Here is a 20165-nt window from a genome sequence, read left to right on the forward strand (position 1 = left end):
AATTTAATTATGTGGGAAAAATAGTTTCATCATTTAATTAAACATATACATATGTAGTTTTTATATAGTAAGTAAATATTTAAAAAATACTGTCTTTTTTTTTGTCATAATAAACAATTTATTGTGATTAAATTTTTTTATATATAATAATTATAACGGATTAAAATTTTATTTAATTTGTTATCAATAACTACTTAAAATAAAAACATTGAGGTTGGTACAAATATGATTTATATGATCAAATTAGAAGTATAAATTGCTAACTCACAAAAGCTCAATTTTTTTTTTTTTTAGTATAATAGTATTACATGATTAGCCTCTTAATAACTTTTATTTAGAACAAAACATTACATTAATAAATCTATTATATACCAGAACAATTTATTGTGTGTGACCACATTGGAGAAATCCAACCACCATACCTTATAATTATAAAAACAAAACATAAAATAAACATTTATATATTTGTATATATATATATATATATATAATTACAATTCAGAACCTTTAAAAAAAAAAAATCATCTCAAGATTCGTAAAGACAAATTGTTTGCATGTGCTCACATGATATCAATCGGTCGGTTCCTCCATACCCGGCTTCATGGTCGTAAATATATTTTAGCAACGGACACCACAAATCATCTAATTAAAAATTAAGTTAGTTAATTAAGTTTTAATTATCGTTTAATTAAGTTTTAATTATCGTTTAATTAAGTTTTAATCAGAAAGTACATCGATAAACTAAAAAAATATATTGCCAACACTCAATTCTGAAATTAGTTTAATTTTTTTTTTTTTTTTTATAATAAGAACAGAAGTAGCATTGGAACTGAAATGGTCAACTATTTTATGATAATGTTATATTACATGCGTTGGATACTTTTGATGGTAATGATAAATTTATATATATATTTTAATTTTTGATTATTTGATAAATTGATTTATATTATTAAATTAAAAGTTACACATTAACAAAAAAAAAGTAAATTCTTGTTACAATAAAAAAGTTTATTAAAAATTAAACTACAAAAATTATTAATTAAAATTATAAATGTCAATAAACGTAACGAAAATAAACAAAATTAATAAATATTAAAAAATGGAATTTATTTTATTCATAAAGGTATTGAAAAAATATCATATTTGAAATATTTGTTATTAGTTTATTGCATTTTATTACAATTCAAATATTATTTATCATCATAATTTGGTTATTATTTATTGATATTAATTTTCAGCATGCACCATGCACTCTACTTTTTATAATTATAGAAAATAATAACAAATAATAATACATATAGTATAATCAAATTATAATAACTTATAAATATATAAACCATATACAATTTATTAGCACCTCCAACAATTACATATATAGTAACAAAACCTAAATTTGGATACACATACAATATTTTTTTTAAAAAAATAATTTTCTTATCCTATTCGAAATATAATAAAAATATATATATATATATATAAATCCACTATATATTAATTAATTCACTAGATCAGTACTTTTACTTTCCTAATTAAAAATTTAATCATACTTAAAAAAATGTCGTTAGTTGTTCTTGTAAAAACACCTTTTAGGTATAACCGTTATTATGTTAAAATGGAGAAAGAGCTAGAGATAGAAAGAGAGAGAGAAGCGCTTTCTTAAATTGACCCGGTAACTTCCCCGTGTACTCCATAAGTCATCGCCTTCTCTGATCTCCAAGCAAAAAGTCCAGTCAAGCCATTGCATCTTCCCCTTCCCCACCATTTTTTTTTTCTCTTCATTTCCTTAATTTCAAATCCCCACTGTAAGTTTTTTTAACTTTTCTCTCTCTCTCTCCTCTTCTTTAAAGTCATACGCTTTTGGCCTCTCAGCTCGGGTTGTCCTCGTTTTCCATTTCGGGTCGTAAGGTGTTTGTGGAAATTCCTCGGAGAACAAAAAGTTGGGGGCGAGAAATGGGGTTTTCGAAGGAAGAGAAGTCGAGGAAGGTGTTGAGAGGTGTTAAGACTGTGTTTTTCTTGATCACCATGTTGGTTTCTTTGCTGGTGTTGTCTGCTCCCGTGTTGCTTGTTATCGCCGATACGCTTCTTCCGTCGGCTTTGCTATCTGCTTCGTTGTGGCCGTCGTCTTTGTCCATGGCTACCGTGTCGGCTCATCTTAGTGATTATGATTTTCGATATTCTCTCATCGATATTCCTCTCATATCTATTATACGATCCGCTGTTATAATCTGTGAGTAAACCCAACTGAGTTGACACTCTTAATGTTCAAGGTTTGAAAGAAATGACTTTTTTGGTCTGGTTTTTTTTCATGATTGGATTGTGAGTTATGTTAAATCTTTCAATACTTTCCCAATAAAGAGAACACAAGACATTCCTACTTTGGAATTTTGCAGAATCATAATCTGTTTTCTGGAGTACCAAACGAAGGAAAAACACCCAGTGATCATCTTCTGATACGGATGACTAAACATCCTTTATATTGCTTTTCTTGTTGTTTTTTCATGATTGGGTTCTGGTTTCTTATTGTTTTTAATACCCTTTTTATATTAAATCATACCACAAGGTATTTTCAAGCATATACATGTTACTTAGTTCTATGCCATTTTTGGGATTTTTTTGATGATTTTGATGATGATGATGATGTGGGTTGTTGCAGGTGTTTACAGCTTATGTGATGGACCGAGACTATCCAGAGGGCCTTATTTGGGAATTACAATGATTTGCTCTGTCTCATCTCTGATTTTTGTTTCATTAAAAGCATCGTTTGTGTTTGGTGCTTCTTCAAGCCTGCAACGAGAAGGGTACAATAGAGTCATGGAGATAGCTTTGTTTATTTGCTCCTTGGCTTTGGCTATTGGGCATATATTTGTGGCATATAAGACAAGTTGCAGAGAGAGAAGGAAGCTCCTTGTTTACAAGATTGACATTGAAGCTGTAAGTCCTTCCCTCCTTCCCCTTCTCTCTCTCTCTCTCTCTCTCTCTCTCTCATAGTAATTAAATAATTTAATTAATAATTAGTCATCAACTTAAATTCTTGATTAGTACGTAGTGTTAATGACTAGGTAGAGTCTGTACTACCATTACATAACTATTCCCTGGGAAGAAGATCAAGTCTTAACAGTTACAGGGCTAGGAAACTTCCTGAGTCCAGCATCAGCACCTAACTATTCGATGGTTTGAGTTTTTTTTTTTCCCCGCCCCCCCCCCTTTTTAGTTCTCTAGAAGGTCAAAACAGCTACTCTGTTAATTATTGACTAATAACCTAAAGAATTTTCTTAGTTTTGCTTTGATTTTAAGATTATTTTACCTCACAATTTTTATGAATTTTTGATAGTGACCTCAGACCTGATCCATATCTGTAAGAGCTCAAAATCTTCCCAGTCTATTTTGAAGGCTCCAACCCAGATTTTGTATTTGTAGTCAGTGATACTCAGTTATCAATTTAATATAATTTTTCATCAAAACTCACCACTTCCCAATATAAACAATATAAAAGAGAATCAGATATACCCATGTGATCTTTACATTCATTCTTATTCACTTTCCTTATTTCCTTGTTTTCTTCTCACTTGATTCTTCTGTTCTTAAGTCAAAACAATAAAATTAACAAATAAAAACTGGTCCTTTATCAGAGAATCTATTATGGGGAACTGCTCTTGGTGAATAGGAGACTATTTTATACTTTTGACTATTTGGCATGTTCCCATTTCATTTTGGTACTGTTTCCCCCACACTTTGTCACATCAGAATAAATACAACTTTTTACATCTGTCTCATGTTCGTAATTTTAGTTTATTTATTCTCAAAGCATCCTATTTTCCGAGTAGAAACCGTGTCATATAGATAAGTAAGGCAGTCCCTATTTGTTCACATATATACGCCATCAATGGAGCTTTCATGGGCCAACTGCCAACCCATCTTTTATTCTTCTCCAAGGTTCTAGAGAATGAAATTTGTAATCAAAATCGCAAAATGCCAATTCAATTCCCACATATGCTCTTAGGTGGCTACCTATAATTGGTATTTCTCTAAATGTTATACTCATATCTCAGTATCTATTAGGTGAACCTAATATAAGTAATTATAGTACGATAATCTCAAGTGATCCCGTATTTATATATAAATTACACCGACTTGCTTTTAACCAAACTTTCATGGGTTTGTCTTGAAATCAAGTATTGAACTTTTACAAGATGAGGAAACTTGATATTAAAGTCAAGTGAAGTTCGCTCTTAGATATCTTACATGCTTAAGAATAAGATATGCATTGTGTTTATTTTAACAACTAAGAAGCTTAATCCATTTCTAAAAGTTAATTAGGACCCTTAATTAAGGGCAAAGAAGAAACACACATGACACAAATGTAATAGGACGAAGAAAGATTTCTTAATTTTATGTGATTATTATTCTTTATAAGAAAGATATATACATAAATATATATACACATACATTATATTTATATTATATTTTGGGTGCCATGTGCAGATTTCAGCTTGCAAGAATGGGTTTCCTAGGTATCATAAGATTCTCCACGAAGAAAGAGTGAAGTGAACATGCATCAAAACTAATCAAATCAAATGCTAACATGACTTTTCTTACAACTTGTTTTATTGGCCCATCACATCCCCGAGTTTCAGGTTTCAGGTAAAGTCAACTCAAATCAATCTTTACCTCTCTGCATAAATTGCAGCACAGACACATACATACACTTGTATATATATATATATATATGTATATGTTTATGTTGTAAATATGCACTAAATCAAACTCTCTCTTGCTTCTGTTGCAGATCCATTCCACAAGGAGGAAAATGAATTACCTGGAGATAGGATATATGGGTAGAGATTAGTAAGAAAAATAACCTTTAAGATACTATTATACACCAATACAGATACGGATTAATTGTACAGAAAGTGTCAGATCCTGTATTATTACAATCAGATGTATAAATGATTATAGAGGATAATGAATATGATTTCTTGATTCTTCAATAAATCATTTGTTCATGGTTCCATCTGTATAGTTTGTTTGTATATCAAGGAAGTGCAAGAAATCATCATGTTCAAGAAATTAGAAGGCACGTTGCCAAGTGTTTTAATCTTATTGTAATTCTAAATTTATAGTGGAAATTTTTTAGTAAAACTTCTTTGCCCTCTCATCTTAAAAGAATCCAAGTACGAATCTAAGCTTACTGCTGGATTGATTTGAAAATTTAAATATTTTTAGGAATATTTTATTTTGTGAAAATTTCAACATGAATCAGACTCATGCTGGGCCGGATTGGGCTCAGCCATATTTTTGTATGGAATCTACTGGGACAAAGCCGAGCCTCTCAAGAAAAACGTCGTCGTTCCTCACCCATTTACGATCTCTAAAAGCGACGTCGTTTGACTCGTCTTCCCTTTCGCCTCGCATTTTGTTCTTCGAACAAGACCATCTCGTCCCGCTCTCTCTTTCAGACTGCAGTGAGAGAGAAGGGAGTGAAATTGAAAAAGAATGAGACTTAATTTCGAGTTACCGGTGTCGAAGTCGGAGGAGAGCCGATCCCTGACGCCGAAAGAGGAAGTCCAGTGGGTCGCGCTCAAGGACCACCCAGTCTTCTGCCCCGATGCCTCATCTTCCTTTCCTCCTGTGGCCGCCAACAAAAATGGCATCCTCTCGCGCTTCCCCAGGAACCTAATTGCGTGGGACGGAGCGTCTAGACTCTACTTCTGGGACTCTGCTAGGAAGTGCCTCCACCGCATATCTCTTCGATTAGGTGAACCCGAGCCTACTTCGGTCCTCGCCGCCTTCCCTTCTAAGGTCCTCTCTTTCTCTCTCTCTCTCAATGTCTTCTCTTTGGTTCCGAGAAAGTGTAGGAAAAGGGAAGGAAATGGAAATAGGAAAAGATACTAAAATATTCAGTACAAGTTTGTTGATTTGCAGGAGATATATGTTCAGCTCTCAATACTCTTTAACAATAAAACACACCCACATATACTACAAACGCACACATATGTATAGATATGCTTTATGCCATGCCTATATTGTCATCGTATATGTATGCAGAGTTGTGTATATGCACCTATATATGCACTACCATGCTTATATAGTACACTGTTTGCTTTATGTTTATAGAGCTTGAAAGGAATAATTGCGATGGAAATTAATTTATAGGTAATGCAAGCAGATGTGGAGCTGGATTTCGCGGTGGAGAAAATCTCCATTAATAGAGATGGATCCGCCTTACTCCTTGCTGGTTCAAGTGGTTTATCTGTCATGTATCTCTATGGACGCACTTCCAGGAAGGACAACAACATTATTTGCAGGTAGTGATGGATATGGCAAAAATTTTATCTGGTCGTCTTAGTTTGTCTTGAGGTTGATTGCTTAGGGTGTGGAGCTCATTTTTCTTTGAAATAATAGTCTTGCTGCTGCCAAGTTCGGCTTGAAAATAGAGTTTCTTGTAGCTAATTTCATCGGTCTCTTATGAAGTTTTTGTCCAAAAGTTTAAGAAGATTGATCCCGTTTGAGAATGATTGATCCTGTTTTTCTTAGTTGATTAAATATTTACCTGCAGAAATGGTATGTTGATCGGTTAACGATATATGCTAACATAGCAGCATTTGTGGCATTCCTGCTTTCTTGGAAATTATTTTACAGTGGATATGCATTTTGCATTTAAAATTTACTATTCCAACATTTATTTGTTTACAGGACTGTTAAAGTTGGTGCACAATTCTATTTCGACAGCAGCAATATGATACGCATGCTACAAGTTTCATGGCATCCTTACAGCAATACCCATCTAGGAATTATTTCTTCTGATTCTGTTTTCAGGTAGGGGCATTTTTTTATGGAACTGTTTCAATTAGGTAGGTTATGGGAGCTGGTTAGCAATTTATATGGAAAGGAAAAAAAAGTTTGTCAAAGTAAGCACTGGAAGGTTAAGATCAGAACCTTTTGAGAAAATATATAAGATTTATTTTAAAAAGTATTTGCTGTCACCAGCTTCATCTGAAGCATCACGATCTTCATTGTTATAACTGGATTTGATAGAGGTACTCCTGTTGTATAAATATATGTTCTCTTTTGCTTCTCGATGCATATTCTGTATTAACTTGTTATGTCTATCCTTTTGGTAGACTTTTTGATCTATCTTCAGATCTTGTGCAACCAGAGCAAGAATATTTTCTTCAGCCTCTTGAACCGGGAAGATCTAGAAGTGCTGCATCAATCTGCCCTGTTGATTTTTGTTTTGGGGGATACCACTTGTGGGACAGGTTCAGTGTAAGTCCAGTTTATTTCGGGTTTATTACCTTTCTGTAGGCTGCCTTTTCCATTATAAAGACAAGGATGCTAATTAGATACTTGATGAAATCTTTATCAAATTTGGAACATCTACAGCTTTATATTTCTTCATCTGCAGTCTCATTGCTGTTCTGGTCTGTGCATTTATGAGAATTATGGTTCTGTATTCTTGCAAAATATATTTTACCAATGCCTAAAGCTCCAAAACTTCCTTGTTCTTAATTGCAATTGGTAGTTTCAGAACTTAAAATTACTTTATTATCATTTGGTGCTATTGTTCTCCATGGAACGTATAGATCGTTAGAGTCGGTAGTCCAACTTTAATTTCCTGTTGGATTGCCAATTTAAGTATTTTAGTGCTCTTTTGCTTTTACATTGATGGGGTTATTCATTATTGTGGTATTACTTTGGTAGTTCTCTTCTTTATTGTGATTCTAAATTCATTATCTTTGGGCATTAGGATTTTGTCCAGTCTTTTAGCAACCTTGTCATTTCTTGAGTATCCAGCTTTATGCTGTTTGCAGGTCTTTATATTATTCAGTGACGGTTCAATTTACATAATTTGCCCAGTGGTTCCATTTGGAAGGTATTCTCTTCATAATTCTTTTGGCTTCTTTCTTTTTTGGGATATTATGCTTTAACTTATAGAAAGTCAGATGATTGAAATTGGGACCATGAGGATGATTAGATTTGCTGATTCGTAATAATGCTGTAAAGTGGATCTTAAAGATTTTTACGTCATTCTTTTGATCCATTTGGGATTCAGTTAATTGTTAGATTGTAGTTCCTCAAAAAAAAAAAAAAAAGATTGTTACATTAGTGGCCATCCTGTATATCTTAGTGCCATACACAAATTCAAGAGGCTGCCACCTTATGCTTCTTGCTGTCTCTGTTCCCAGTCATTTAAATATGACATTAACGGCTATAATTGATTGATAACTAAAGAGACATATTAGTTATCAGTTTGCTTTTTTGGATGCTGGCAATTGTTAGTATGATTCCGTATTAGATTAAAAAAATGTTCTGTAACAGTGCTTACAAATGGGAATCAATTCTGGAGATTTATAATGATGCTCAAGTGTTCGGGGTGAAATCAGCCAATTCAACAGCTGTTCGTAATTCTAATATTGCAATCTCTTGGTTGGAAGCGACATTTCCGGAGTTAGCTCAACGAGAAATGGATGATGGGAATCTACCTATGCTAAAAGCTCATCCTCATACCTTATTTGATGCATCACTGGCTCTGCAGGTGTTTATCTATACTTTTACTTAACCATACACTTGTTACAATTGTCTATATTGCATTCATGCTGTACTATATTTGAAATACCTGTGTCAAATTGAAGAGATTATAGATAGGAGTGAAGGATATATGTTGGATATGCCTCTTGTCAGGTAAATTATCTATAAACATGTTCACCAAAAGAAAACGATAAGTTTGTTGTCAGCTTGCTAAATGTTTCCTGAAACTTCTAGAAACTCGTAAATTGTTGTGAATGTGATCAGAATGGTCGAACTTCATATGGTGAGGTGCTACTGCATGAGATTTTTAACTATTTCTAGTTGTATTCTTTCAGAAATAGTGTCTGAAAGGACCTGACAGTTCGGTTAGCTTGATGTGATTAAATTTCTTAAATGCTAGTGCACATAGATGCAACCAAACTGTTTTATCGTGATTGAGGACAATGCGATCTTATCAAGAATCCCTTTACAGTTTTAAGGTTCAGAAAAAGAATGTAGGTTGTTTCCTTGTTACTTCATTTGCACCAAGTTTTCTGTAAGTAGGTTTTATTAGGTAAAACAATAACCACTCTTGTGTTTGTAAATTGAAATTATTTCTCCAACTTATTGCTACTTTTAATTCTGGATTTGAATTTTTTCTAGTGCTTTATTTTGGCAATCTGGTGTTGTGGACTGGTCCTTCAAAGCATGAAGAAACTAATTCACATCTTTGTTGCACTGCCTCTCTAGGGTCCTCTACGTAAAGTATGTATTAGCAAAGAGGATGAGGCTTTAGCAGTTCAGGGAGCAGAGTGTGAAGGTCATGCAGTCAGTCTTCTTTATAATTTGGTCAGCAAGGATTCAATTTTGGTGACTGCCTGGAGTGGTGGGCAATTGCAAATAGATGCCCTAGCTGATGAAATCCAGCCAGTATGGATATTCGGAAGTCCACCTCGTCTTCGTGTGGATGCGCATGGCCATATTCTTGGTCTTGCCATGATTTGTGAATCAATTTCGGGTGAACTTTCTGTTGTGAAACTTGATCAACCACTTGACCATACAGTCTGGTTGGGGCATCCACCACCATTGTTGAGACTGGCTATAGTGGATTTAGCCTTTCCTAAACAAACTGAAGGTGGTTCCACAATTACAATGTTTGTTGATTCGCTGATGCCAGAAAGAATTTATTTCCTTCATGATGGTGGAATTGATTCCATAGTATTGCATTTTCTCCCTTTTTCAAGCCAGACCAGTGGAAAGGATGAGAGTATCAAAGTTCCCACTGTGCATCCTGTTGTAAGTACATGCCAAGGAGAAGCCTCCTCATCACCTCTAGTCGGCTTCATTTCCTTGTCCGACTCATTTGGTTTCTCATGGATTGTGGGAGTCACCTGTACCAGAGAATTCATTGTGTTAGAGATGAAAATGTGGGATCTATTGGTTTCTGTTCATGTCGATTCAGAGAAGAAAGCTAACAGGGAGGAGCAGAAAGAGATTGATACCCCAGATATCATAAGCAAAGAACTCCTTAGTGGTCCAAAGGTGGTCCTTGTTCCTCAGGCTTCACCAAATCTACGTTCCGTTTCTGCTGATTCTATTGAAGGTCGATCAACTCTTCATCAGTACTTCAAGCTTTTCCATGAAAATTATGTTGAATATGCACATAAGGTGAGAATAGGTGCATACAGTTATGATTTACTTTCTGTGGGTTTGTTTGCACCACTATTTGTCTTTTTTCAGTTGTATCTCTTGTCCAGTAAGGGGACTATGTTTCTGATTGGTGTTTGTGGAACTGCCTGAATCTCAATTGGTTTTAAGTCTATGCGTTGCGTGATGTGACAATAAACAAAGGATTATTTGAAGCCAAAACATGTGGACTGTCGGGGAATTTTAAGAGCCCATCTAAGTCAGAGCAAAAAGTAATGTTCTCGTTAGTTGAGATAAGTACTGATCTATGTCATGGACACATGGCTTGTGATTTCTTAACTATTTGTATGACAACCTTGCTGTTCATATTTTCCAAATGTTTGCCAATAGTCTCATTTAAGTAAGATTATGTCCTGTAATCATTTTACTGGTGCTGAGCTCTTTAATTGAGCAATTTTCACTCTTTAATTGAGCAATGATTTATTTTAAAAAAAAAAAATTGAGCAATGGTTGTATGAGGTTCCTTCTTTTGTAGGTGTATTTTGAGCTCAAACATCATGGCCCTCATATAAAGAGAGTCATTGATGACCAACATGCCCGTTTGGCTGAGGCACAACAGAAGATGTTGAAAGTGGAGGAAAAGCAATCACTAATAAAGGAGAGAATTGACCACGCATTCCAGCAACACAATGTTTTGGAACAGCGCTTGCAACATCTTAGGAGCTTACCTGGGGCACATAAGAAACCATTGTCTAAAGCAGAGAAAGAATTGAAGTCTGGGCTTGGTAATCAACTTTTTCCCATTAATTCATTGTGAATATTTTTTTATTTGGATATTTTTCTGATTATGCAACTTTTTAAGCATGCACTGCTCTGTATGTAGCTTGACTTCATGATTTAGCATTATCCTTTGGTATGAGAAATTTCAAAACATTCCTAGTGCATTATCCTTTCTCCCTTATTCTAGCTGCCTCTAGTTAAATATTGAATAATGAATATTCATGAGATTGTGCTAAAATTCTGAACCATTTTGCCACTTTCTTTACTCTGTAATCTTGGTCCAGCTTACAGATTCCGGAACAATTTAGGTTTTGCACTATTCTTATTTACTATTAAGTGGTAGTTATCTTTGGCTTTGACAGATAGTAACTCAAACTATGAAATGATTTATTTGGTTGACCTGCAGATCGATTTACAGGAGTTGAGTTGGATGCAATGCGTTATTCTATTGAAGCTTTAAGAGCGAGACTGAGAAGACACACTCAATCTCCAAAAGGCACTGTAGGGAACCAGCAAAGGCAAATACCAAAGCAGAGTTACATCCAAGACAGTCGAATCACCCAGCTGAAGTCATCACTTGCTAAACTTTCTATTGTCAATAGTGAGAATTCAAAGAAGGTTAAGCTTCTGGAATCTGTCCTGAAAAACTGTGAAAGCAGCAAAATCTGAATGGATTTGTTTTCTTCTGTAACTTTGACTCATCGGACCGAGGTTCAGTAATAGAGTCAAGTTGAGAGATTCTTAGATTACTCTTATTTTTCTGATTTTGCACGTTAGATTAGCTGGTGATGGTCCAAGAAGGCCTTCCTTATTTGTAGATGGTTGACAAGGATGCACAAAGTGATGCATCCAGTGGCATATGGTTCAAATTCCTTGCGCCAATAACCTGCTGTTATGTTTGCGGGCAACTGATGTCTCAAATAGGTACTAGTGTTTGGATGAACGTGATAGGAAATGTATTCTTGCTGATATAAAGACTATATGAAAAATTACCTTGTATGTATAGGACTCCTAACATTGGCACAGAGAGATTGTTGTTCTATTGCTAGGCAAATGGCTTTTATATCACTTTTGTTTATGATAGATGAAGCCTGTAGGTTTTATATGGTAGCTGACTAAGACCATGTGATGGCGGTTTGGAAAGAAGTCAGAAACTAAGGTTTAAGTCTTTGGATCTTAATGTGCGACCCGTGCAATCCAAAAAGTCCACATTTTGGTTTTGTTACAGACTTGTCCTCAAGATTCAAGTCCTGAAAACTAAAGAACTCCCCAGTTTAGTATGCGGACCTGTTATGCACTTTTTAGAATCCTGAGTTTAATGATTATTCGGATTGTTGGAAGTTTAACATGCAGATGGAAAGCTGCATTCACATAAGTTCACTTGGTTTTTGCCTGTGACTGTCTTGGTATGAAATTTTAATAATTATGGGGTCTCTCCAATTAAATTGAGGTACCATGCTATCTTATTATTTCAGGTATTGAATCTCCAGTTTGTATATAGGATTGTTATATTACATTTCTTGTAAAATAGTTTATACTACCAGTGGATATTAATGATTATCCGGATTGTTCGTAGCAATTTGTACAAGATCAAGTTACTGCTATTTTTATTAATATTTTTGTTTTATGATTAGCAGTTTAGAGTATAGTGAGTCCTTTCTCACCAAATCTATATTTCTGGTGGGTCAGAATGATATTACTAGGTGATAGTAAATAAGTTTGTTCTTCCATAAGATGGAGAAAACTGGAATGTTGATTACCTTGCTCATACATATATAAACATGTGTGTGGAAGAATTTTGCCTTGGGATGAAATTGAACCAGAAGCTTCTACCAAACCTTTCCCATATCAAAGAAGAAAAGGAAAAAGAACAAGCACCATCATGAACTTGAGATTGAAGAAAACTGATTGGCTCACTACTTCGGCCCTAATCATTTGATACGGTATTGCTCAAAACATATGAAATAGGGTTAATTTACATCATGCTTCTGCTGATTAAAACTTATTTGAATTTCTCTCCTTTTTCTTAGATCTTACTCTTTACATTTTCTTAATACCTCAACACACGTCTCTCCGCCGAACAATGATCGGATACCGTTTCTGGGTTCTTGTCGTTGGGAAGAAAACCAACTTGTCTTCTTCTGCCGGAACCCAACTGTCAAATTTCACAACATAATAACATTTAGTCTAGTGGTTAAAGGAGTTATAGACGATCCCGTAGTAGAAGTATATACTTTTATAAAATTCACCTGAAGCATGTGACAAGATGGTGAAGGAAAACCGAGAGTTCTACCCTAGCTAGCTCGTACCCGGGACATAGCCGTGGCCCGCCTCCAAATGGAGTAAATACATTCCCGGGACTTGTTGTTCCGGAATTGTTCTGTTCGATTTTATTGCAGTAATGATCAAATAATTTGTAGGAGAAGGAACAAAATCTGATTGTTGAAATCAAGAGAAAGTTTTAAAGTGTTTTACCTGCCATCTCCATGGATTGAAAGTGCGAGCATCCTTGAAGTGATCGTGGTCTAAATGTACAGCTCTAAATGATGCAAAAACTTTCCATCCTTTGGGAATTGTGTATCCTAAATGGATTCAATATTATTGTACAAGTAAATATTTATTGACACTGATGGAATACCCAAAAAACGAAATTTCACTACTTTCATCCATCATACAAAAGAATTGAAAATGTAATTTTTACAAAATTATTATACAGAAAATGAGCAGACAAAACTTATATACCTTTTATATGAACGTCTGTCATTGCTCGTCTGAAAATACCACTGATTATGTTTGCCACACGCAAGGTCTCATTAACAACCTGAGAAATTAATTAGTAAAATTTTTTTAAAACAAAATATTCATCAGAAAACGTTAAAGCATGTATATATATATATATACTTACACATTGAGTGAATGGCATTGACTTGTAATCACTCCATTCAAGAGTCTCTGACTTACTCTTCCTTTCTCTTATCCCATCATGTTCCTCCTGCCACAACGTGTTTCATTATGAGAGCACGAAAAAACCCTAAATAATCTCCTAAGATTAAAAACCAAACCACCATTTACATAATTACATAAACTCGCTGATTTTAATTACTTTTTTTTTTTTTTTTTTTTTTTTTGAAAATATGAAAAATTTCGGAAGACAGACTCGTTTTTCTTTCTAACATAAAAATTAGGAAAATAATATAATTCGAGAGGCCCTCGAAATCAGCAAGACACGATTGCCAAAGCAGAGTCTGAAAGGAAACCAATGGGTTATGGGTGTGTTATTTGGACGACTCGTGTAGGAAAAAAGCTGACCGAAAAGACGAATATGCCCATTTTGATTCCTTCTTGTCGGATGAGGGTATTTCAGTCATTTCAATATTTGGTCAAACGCTAAGTGTCATCCGACTCTGTCACCTTGTCAGTACAGGGCGTGCGATAATTAAAAATAAAAAATAATAATAAAATAATTGAATTGTAAAAGAATAAATAATAAAAATAAAATTGAGAAGAGAAGGACTGTGCAGACTGGAGAAAGGTATAATGAAATGCTTGTCGTCTGGTTGGACGAATGTTTTTTCAAACTTTGACTTTTTTTACTCCTCCTCTCTCAAATAATAAATTTATTTCTTTTTTTTTTTTACAGACTGTTTTTCTACTTTTTGACTCAAAACTCACCCTTGTACACACCCTAAAATTTACTAAATTAAAAATCCATAAACTACAATTAAGTAAAACTGAAAGAGAATTTACCAATTGGGTGGCCTTTAAATTCTTTTTTTTTTTTTTTAATAAAAAAATTAGACAATTAGATCGAAAAAATTACTGAAATTGTGCAGAGGAAAGTGTTTAGAAATTATGAAAAAGAAAAACAAGAAAAAGGGCATGTGATGATGTTGTTTATATGTTTTCATTTTATGTATGTATGTATGTATGTATGTATGTATGCATGTCATTATCACATGTGTGGATGGATGGTTGAGAATCCAGATAATGAAAATGAGGTTTGTAAAGAACCCAACATGATATCATTATGGGAGTTTGGGTCCACCTCCATTTTCTAATTTATTTTTAATTCTAAATTTAAAATAATATTTCTAAAAAAAATACCTTTATAAAAAAAAAAAAAAAAAAAAAACTTATGTTAACATGAGAATTTTATAAGACGGCGAAACAAAATTTAATTACTAAATCGTAACTTGTCAAAAATTAATTAAATGGGTTTTACTTTTAGTTTTTTTAAAAAATTCATATTTACGTAAATATTTCAAAAATGTAATAATTAAAGTGGAAATTGTGAATATATATATATATATATAATATACATGTAGATTTATGTATGATAATACAGAACCTTGAGTTGAGCCAGAGCGAGAGGAGTCTCAGTCAAGAACTTGACGGCGAGAGTCATGATAGTGGAGGTTGTTTCATAACCGGCGACGAGAAGAGCGACGAGAAAGTCAACGATTTGTTCGTCGGAAAAGTTGTCGTCGCCGGCCAAAAGAGCTCCCAACATGTCATCTTTTTTCTTCCCACCCTCTTCCACTTCCTTCCTCCGCTCCCTCACTATCAAGCTTAGTGCCTCCGCCACTTTCGTCCTTGCCTTCACAACATATATATATATATATAATAACTAAAATATCCAATTATAACTTTAAAAAATTCAAAAAAAAAGAAAAATAAAAGAGGTGTGTGTGTGTATATATATATATATATATATAGAGAAAGAGAGAGAGAACATACTTTAATGGCTTTTCTGTAAGTGGTGGAGAAGAGAGGGAAAGGAAGAGTAAAGAAGCCTTCAATTACAAGCACGTACTCTTTCCTCAAGCTCTCACTCCATTCCCCTGGATCAAAACTCATCAGCTGCTTCACTGTTAACTCGAACGTAATCTGCACCGTCCATCCATATCTCACCTCATCATTACACCACCCCACATACATACATACATATATAATTCTTAACTTAAAAAACCCAACATCAATCATCATGACCCAAATTAAAACTGGGTTTTCATCTGATCTTTTTTTTCAAAAAGATATTATCACTTGTGTAATCTGACTCACTCGCCAAACCCTCCACCATTAAAACAAAAAAAAAAAGGACGACGACGACAACTCTGAGTCTGTTATAACTCGAACGATCCCACCGATTTGACTCAGTGAAAAACTACTTTGGTTTTTCATCTTTTTTTCATCATAAACCTATATCATACTAGTAGGTGATTCTACTTGATACAGATATACCGATCATCTACCACAACAACAAAAAAAAAAGTCTAAATAAATATTCCCATGTTATCAAACAGTGGATTCTCTCTTTCTCTCTCTCTCTCTCTCTATACGTGTGAGTGTGTGTGTGTATATATTACCTTCTTGGCCTCCTCCATGAGGAGGACCCGGCCGGTCCAGGAGTCCAAGTTGAGCCGGACGAGCCGGTCGATGTCGAGCAACAGGTGGTCTTTAATAATGGACGAGTTGGCGAAACTCATGGTGAGTGAATGCATTCGTTTATGGAGGCTTCCTTTCATCAGCAGCAGTGAGTGTTTGCCCAGCAGGTTCGATATCGAACCGGGGTAGCTGCACTCGAAAAGCTTCCCTTCGTTCTGCAGAATGAACCGGTTCGTTTCCGGCTCGGCAGAAAAAACCGTCGGCTCTCCGAATACGTGGGTGGTGAAGATCGGCCCGAACCGCCTTACTCTTTCGTCGATAAACGGCTCCGGGTTCTCCGTCTTGTACGCTGATATCAGCTGCAACGTCTCGCCGATGAAGGGAAGACCCAGGCTCCCCGGCGGCAAAATATGCCGGCGACGGCGGGAGATGTTTCGGAGGACGAAGAATATGACGGTGGAAAGAGCGAGGAGAAGATAGAGGTAGACGGTGAAGGCCGCCATGAAAATGATGAATATTAATCAGTATCGATATGGGGTCAGTGATTGAGTACTAGTTTGTGCGAGTATATATACACATATGTGTAAATAATGGTGTATACGTATGTGGGTATTGTGTGCATAGGTGTATGTATAGGTCTGTGAATGGAGGATTTGAGAGAAGTGGAGGAGTTAAATGGAGGGGGGAACAGACGCACGGGCGGGTATCTGAAGTAATCTAGCCTGATGGAGGAGGAAATAAATGCTGGATTATTATAGTATCCTCAGTTTTTTAAAAAGTAAAAAAACAAAATCCTAATTTTAATTTCTTTTTATTTAGTGGATTATTTTCCTAATTTTTAAAAAACTTTAAATAAATTATTAGACAGAAATCCTACCACTCATTTGTTAACTTATCCATTTATTATTATTTTTTTATTACCTCATCAATAATTTTTAAATATTCAAATATACTCTTGTACTGTCTTTGAAAATTCTTCATGGAAAAAACAAAATTATTTGTTAATTTATTTTAATCCCACGTGATATAAATGTTCGTGAATTAAAAAATAATAATCATCTGTTATTTTTCTATTGAAATTAATTTTTTTTCCTCAAATTAATTAAATATATATATATAAGTGTTAGAGGAGATGTTAAAATAAATAATTTTAGTGATGTGTTTTACATTGTAAATGCAAAAAGAATGTCGAACCATGTTAGTATTAAATGATTTGTATTTGCAATGATAATTATTAAATATTTTATTGAATTAATCATTCTGTAATAAATAAACAAATTTATAAAATAGTTATTTATTCATAGTAAAGTAGGACCAATTTCCTAGCTATACATTTTTTTAGTGTCATTGTACATTAACACTGTGACTAAGCCAGCTTAGAGATTATTAATGGAGTGAATTAAAGAGTTTGTTGGTGTATTTAATTAATCATTTAATTTGGGGTAATTAATAGAAATTGAAAAATGGGTCCAATTTCTAAAATTGGAGCATTGAGAAATGTGTGAAATTAATTTTGATGTTGACTAGCTTGAATATATTGACCATCCCACATGGGACATTAATTAATTTTTATACTTAATTTTTTTTTTTCCCTCTAGCCCCATCAAAAGTACATGCAACCTTCCACTAAAAGGTAAAGATACATACAAAGAAAAGCATATATTAATATGTGTGTGTAAATATATATATATATATATAAATATAATCATAGTATAAACTTGCTTTTGATTTTCTTTTTTCCTTTTCCTTTCTTTAAGTTTTCTCATATATATAATCATCATACACACCTTTCTTTTTAATTTTTTAAGCTTTGTCACAAAGTATCTCGAGAATAAATTATTAAGCTTCCATTGAATAAAGAATAAATCATTTCCTAGGGGCTAAAAAAATTCACAAATGATCCAAATAAAAAAGTAATTTGGATTTTTTATTTTGTTTAATTAAACAAAAAATAAATTAATTATTTTCATCAAACCCTTTTTGAAATTAGGGTGAATAGATAAAATCTAAATAAATAATTGATTTTAAAAATAAATATAAACAGTCAAAACTATACATATAACCTATATATTAAAAGATAATTACAAGTAAAATCTTAAGATAATCAAAACGAAAAGGCTAAGAATATAATTACAAGTAACATGGAGAATTGCCCATTAAAAATCACATATATATTAACTGTAAATTATGATCATTATAGAAAATAATTGGTACTTTTAGGTCTTAAACCCATTAGGATGGGTAAAACTAATTACATACATATATATATATATATATAATAGTTATAAACGTTAAGAAAAATTAAGTTTCCACGTGTCAAAATATAAGCTTGGATAACATGAAAAAATTAGGGGTATTCATTTTATTTTATTTTATTTTATATGTATATATATATATGTATGTGGGTGTGATATAGATGTTGATGATGATATATGCCATGTTCGGCTCACATGGTCCCCATTAGGGACATTAAGCTCTCCACCCACTAGACAACCCATAGAATAATGATCCCCTAACAAGTAAACACCTCCCTTTTTTACATGTTAGCACAAGAAGCCTTTGATTAGAGAGGAATCCCATCATTTGTTTTCTTCACTATAATTTTTATTTCCAATTTTAATAGCATAAGCATGATATATGAACCCTAAATTTTCATCTTTAATTCTATCAATAATTAGCTTAATTAGTAAATTTACAAAGTATATAACTACAACATCAATGTAATTGCGTCTGCCAGTGTCAAAATTTACAAATTATTGTATTGAATTTATAATATCTATAACGTTTTGGATATAGATAATATAATCAGTAATCACTTTTCAAATCCATTAAATTTTTTGGACTCTAAACATTGTAAGTTGTAGGTTAATCAATAGTGATTCGTAATATATACTTGGAATAAGATATATAATTATTTAATTTCAATATTTTAATGTTCTTGTGAGGCTATATTAAATTTTACAAGGCATGTGATACGAGGTAGAGACATTGCGGCGATAGATGGTGCACATTAACAAAACTAAAATATTCCCTTACTAAGTCGTTACAAGGCCATTCATTTAGTAGCTATTACTAAACTATGTCATTAGTCTACAAGATACCGAGAGCAACAATTATCATGCAATATTAAGAGCCACTTACTTCGTATAAATAAATTTGTTTAGGTAAAGATGATTATTTCATAATCACAATGATTATTTTGATAAAATTCAAAATCATCAACTTGTTTATCCGTGCATAGTCATATAATAGTTTATAATTTTATTAGCTGTCTAATTAACTTTGTGATTGAAATTGATTTCATCATATCACAGTTAATGTAAAGATCGTATTAACATAGTAATATTATGCTAACATGTATCTTATAGTATAATTTACATATTATAAATGTTCAAGTTTAACAAATTATATGAATAAAAAATAATGAAATTATAGTAAAATATTAAAATTAAAAAGAAAATATTTTAAGACGAATCTCTAAATATATTCTTAATTTATTTGTGAGATTTTAAAATCATCGTTTATTAATGTTTTTGCATATTTTATTAATCATTTTTAATGATTTATTGTCTTAATCTCGTACAAAGTTCACATTATCATCATAATATTATTTTTATATTTAAATTACTAATTTATCAAAATTTAAACACAAATTATTGGTGATAATTAATACTTTTTAACAAATTTGATGGGATCACTCAAGAATTTTGAAAAAGTGATTCACTTGAATTTCACCTCATTTAAAAATACATAATTTTTTTTTCTTTCTAAAGAAGATATCGTATCCTTAAAAAGACATACATACATATATATATATGCATCAAGACATTCTATTGTCTCTCTTA

The 20165-nt window shown here is 33.1% G+C and overlaps 3 protein-coding genes across 3 annotated transcripts; 2 read left to right on the forward strand and 1 right to left on the reverse strand.

Annotated features, from left to right (window-relative positions):
* The first annotated feature begins 1636 nt into the window (after positions 1 to 1636).
* LOC110819284 (Alpha/beta hydrolase related protein) lies at positions 1637 to 5155 on the forward strand. The gene is made up of 4 exons (XM_022048414.2): positions 1637 to 2227; positions 2654 to 2931; positions 4483 to 4641; positions 4787 to 5155. Exons 1-3 carry the CDS (start codon positions 1951 to 1953, stop codon positions 4546 to 4548), a joined length of 621 nt encoding a protein of 206 aa, XP_021904106.1. The 5' UTR covers positions 1637 to 1950; the 3' UTR covers positions 4549 to 4641; positions 4787 to 5155.
* Positions 5156 to 5394: 239 nt separating this feature from the next.
* MOS7 (nuclear pore complex protein-like protein) lies at positions 5395 to 12038 on the forward strand. The gene is made up of 9 exons (XM_022048411.2): positions 5395 to 5799; positions 6154 to 6305; positions 6694 to 6816; positions 7122 to 7266; positions 7812 to 7873; positions 8320 to 8536; positions 9259 to 10176; positions 10691 to 10940; positions 11342 to 12038. Exons 1-9 carry the CDS (start codon positions 5494 to 5496, stop codon positions 11602 to 11604), a joined length of 2436 nt encoding a protein of 811 aa, XP_021904103.1. The 5' UTR covers positions 5395 to 5493; the 3' UTR covers positions 11605 to 12038.
* A 791-nt stretch (positions 12039 to 12829) lies between these two features.
* On the reverse strand, positions 12830 to 17053 carry CPD (Cytochrome P450 superfamily protein). The gene is made up of 8 exons (XM_022048413.2): positions 16302 to 17053; positions 15673 to 15822; positions 15284 to 15532; positions 13841 to 13927; positions 13678 to 13756; positions 13411 to 13517; positions 13185 to 13315; positions 12830 to 13090 (listed from the first exon to the last, which is right to left on the reverse strand). Exons 1-8 carry the CDS (start codon positions 16821 to 16823, stop codon positions 12994 to 12996), a joined length of 1422 nt encoding a protein of 473 aa, XP_021904105.1. The 5' UTR covers positions 16824 to 17053; the 3' UTR covers positions 12830 to 12993.
* Between the last annotated feature and the right edge of the window lie 3112 nt (positions 17054 to 20165).

Source organism: Carica papaya, chromosome 2, assembly GCF_054855325.1.
Source record: "Carica papaya isolate Zhongbai chromosome 2, ASM5485532v1, whole genome shotgun sequence".
NCBI lineage: Eukaryota > Viridiplantae > Streptophyta > Magnoliopsida > Brassicales > Caricaceae > Carica > Carica papaya.

What these genes read in the sequence shown, in the direction of transcription:
- CPD (XM_022048413.2), bottom strand. Translation starts at nt 16,823, where the DNA reads ATGGCGGCCTTCACCGTCTACCTCTATCTTCTCCTCGCTCTTTCCACC. An exon ending in CTTACAGAAAAGCCATTAAA is followed by an intron (nt 15,533 to 15,672) that starts GTATGTTCTCTC and finishes TATGTTGTGAAG; the next exon opens with GCAAGGACGAAAGTGGCGGA. An exon ending in CATCTTGTCACATGCTTCAG is followed by an intron (nt 13,091 to 13,184) that starts GTGAATTTTATA and finishes GAAATTTGACAG; the next exon opens with TTGGGTTCCGGCAGAAGAAG.
- MOS7 (XM_022048411.2), top strand. Translation starts at nt 5,494, where the DNA reads ATGAGACTTAATTTCGAGTTACCGGTGTCGAAGTCGGAGGAGAGCCGA. An exon ending in ACTTGTGGGACAGGTTCAGT is followed by an intron (nt 7,267 to 7,811) that starts GTAAGTCCAGTT and finishes TGCTGTTTGCAG; the next exon opens with GTCTTTATATTATTCAGTGA. An exon ending in ATGCATCACTGGCTCTGCAG is followed by an intron (nt 8,537 to 9,258) that starts GTGTTTATCTAT and finishes CTGCCTCTCTAG; the next exon opens with GGTCCTCTACGTAAAGTATG.
- LOC110819284 (XM_022048414.2), top strand. Translation starts at nt 1,951, where the DNA reads ATGGGGTTTTCGAAGGAAGAGAAGTCGAGGAAGGTGTTGAGAGGTGTT. An exon ending in ACGATCCGCTGTTATAATCT is followed by an intron (nt 2,228 to 2,653) that starts GTGAGTAAACCC and finishes GGGTTGTTGCAG; the next exon opens with GTGTTTACAGCTTATGTGAT. An exon ending in ACAAGATTGACATTGAAGCT is followed by an intron (nt 2,932 to 4,482) that starts GTAAGTCCTTCC and finishes TGCCATGTGCAG; the next exon opens with ATTTCAGCTTGCAAGAATGG.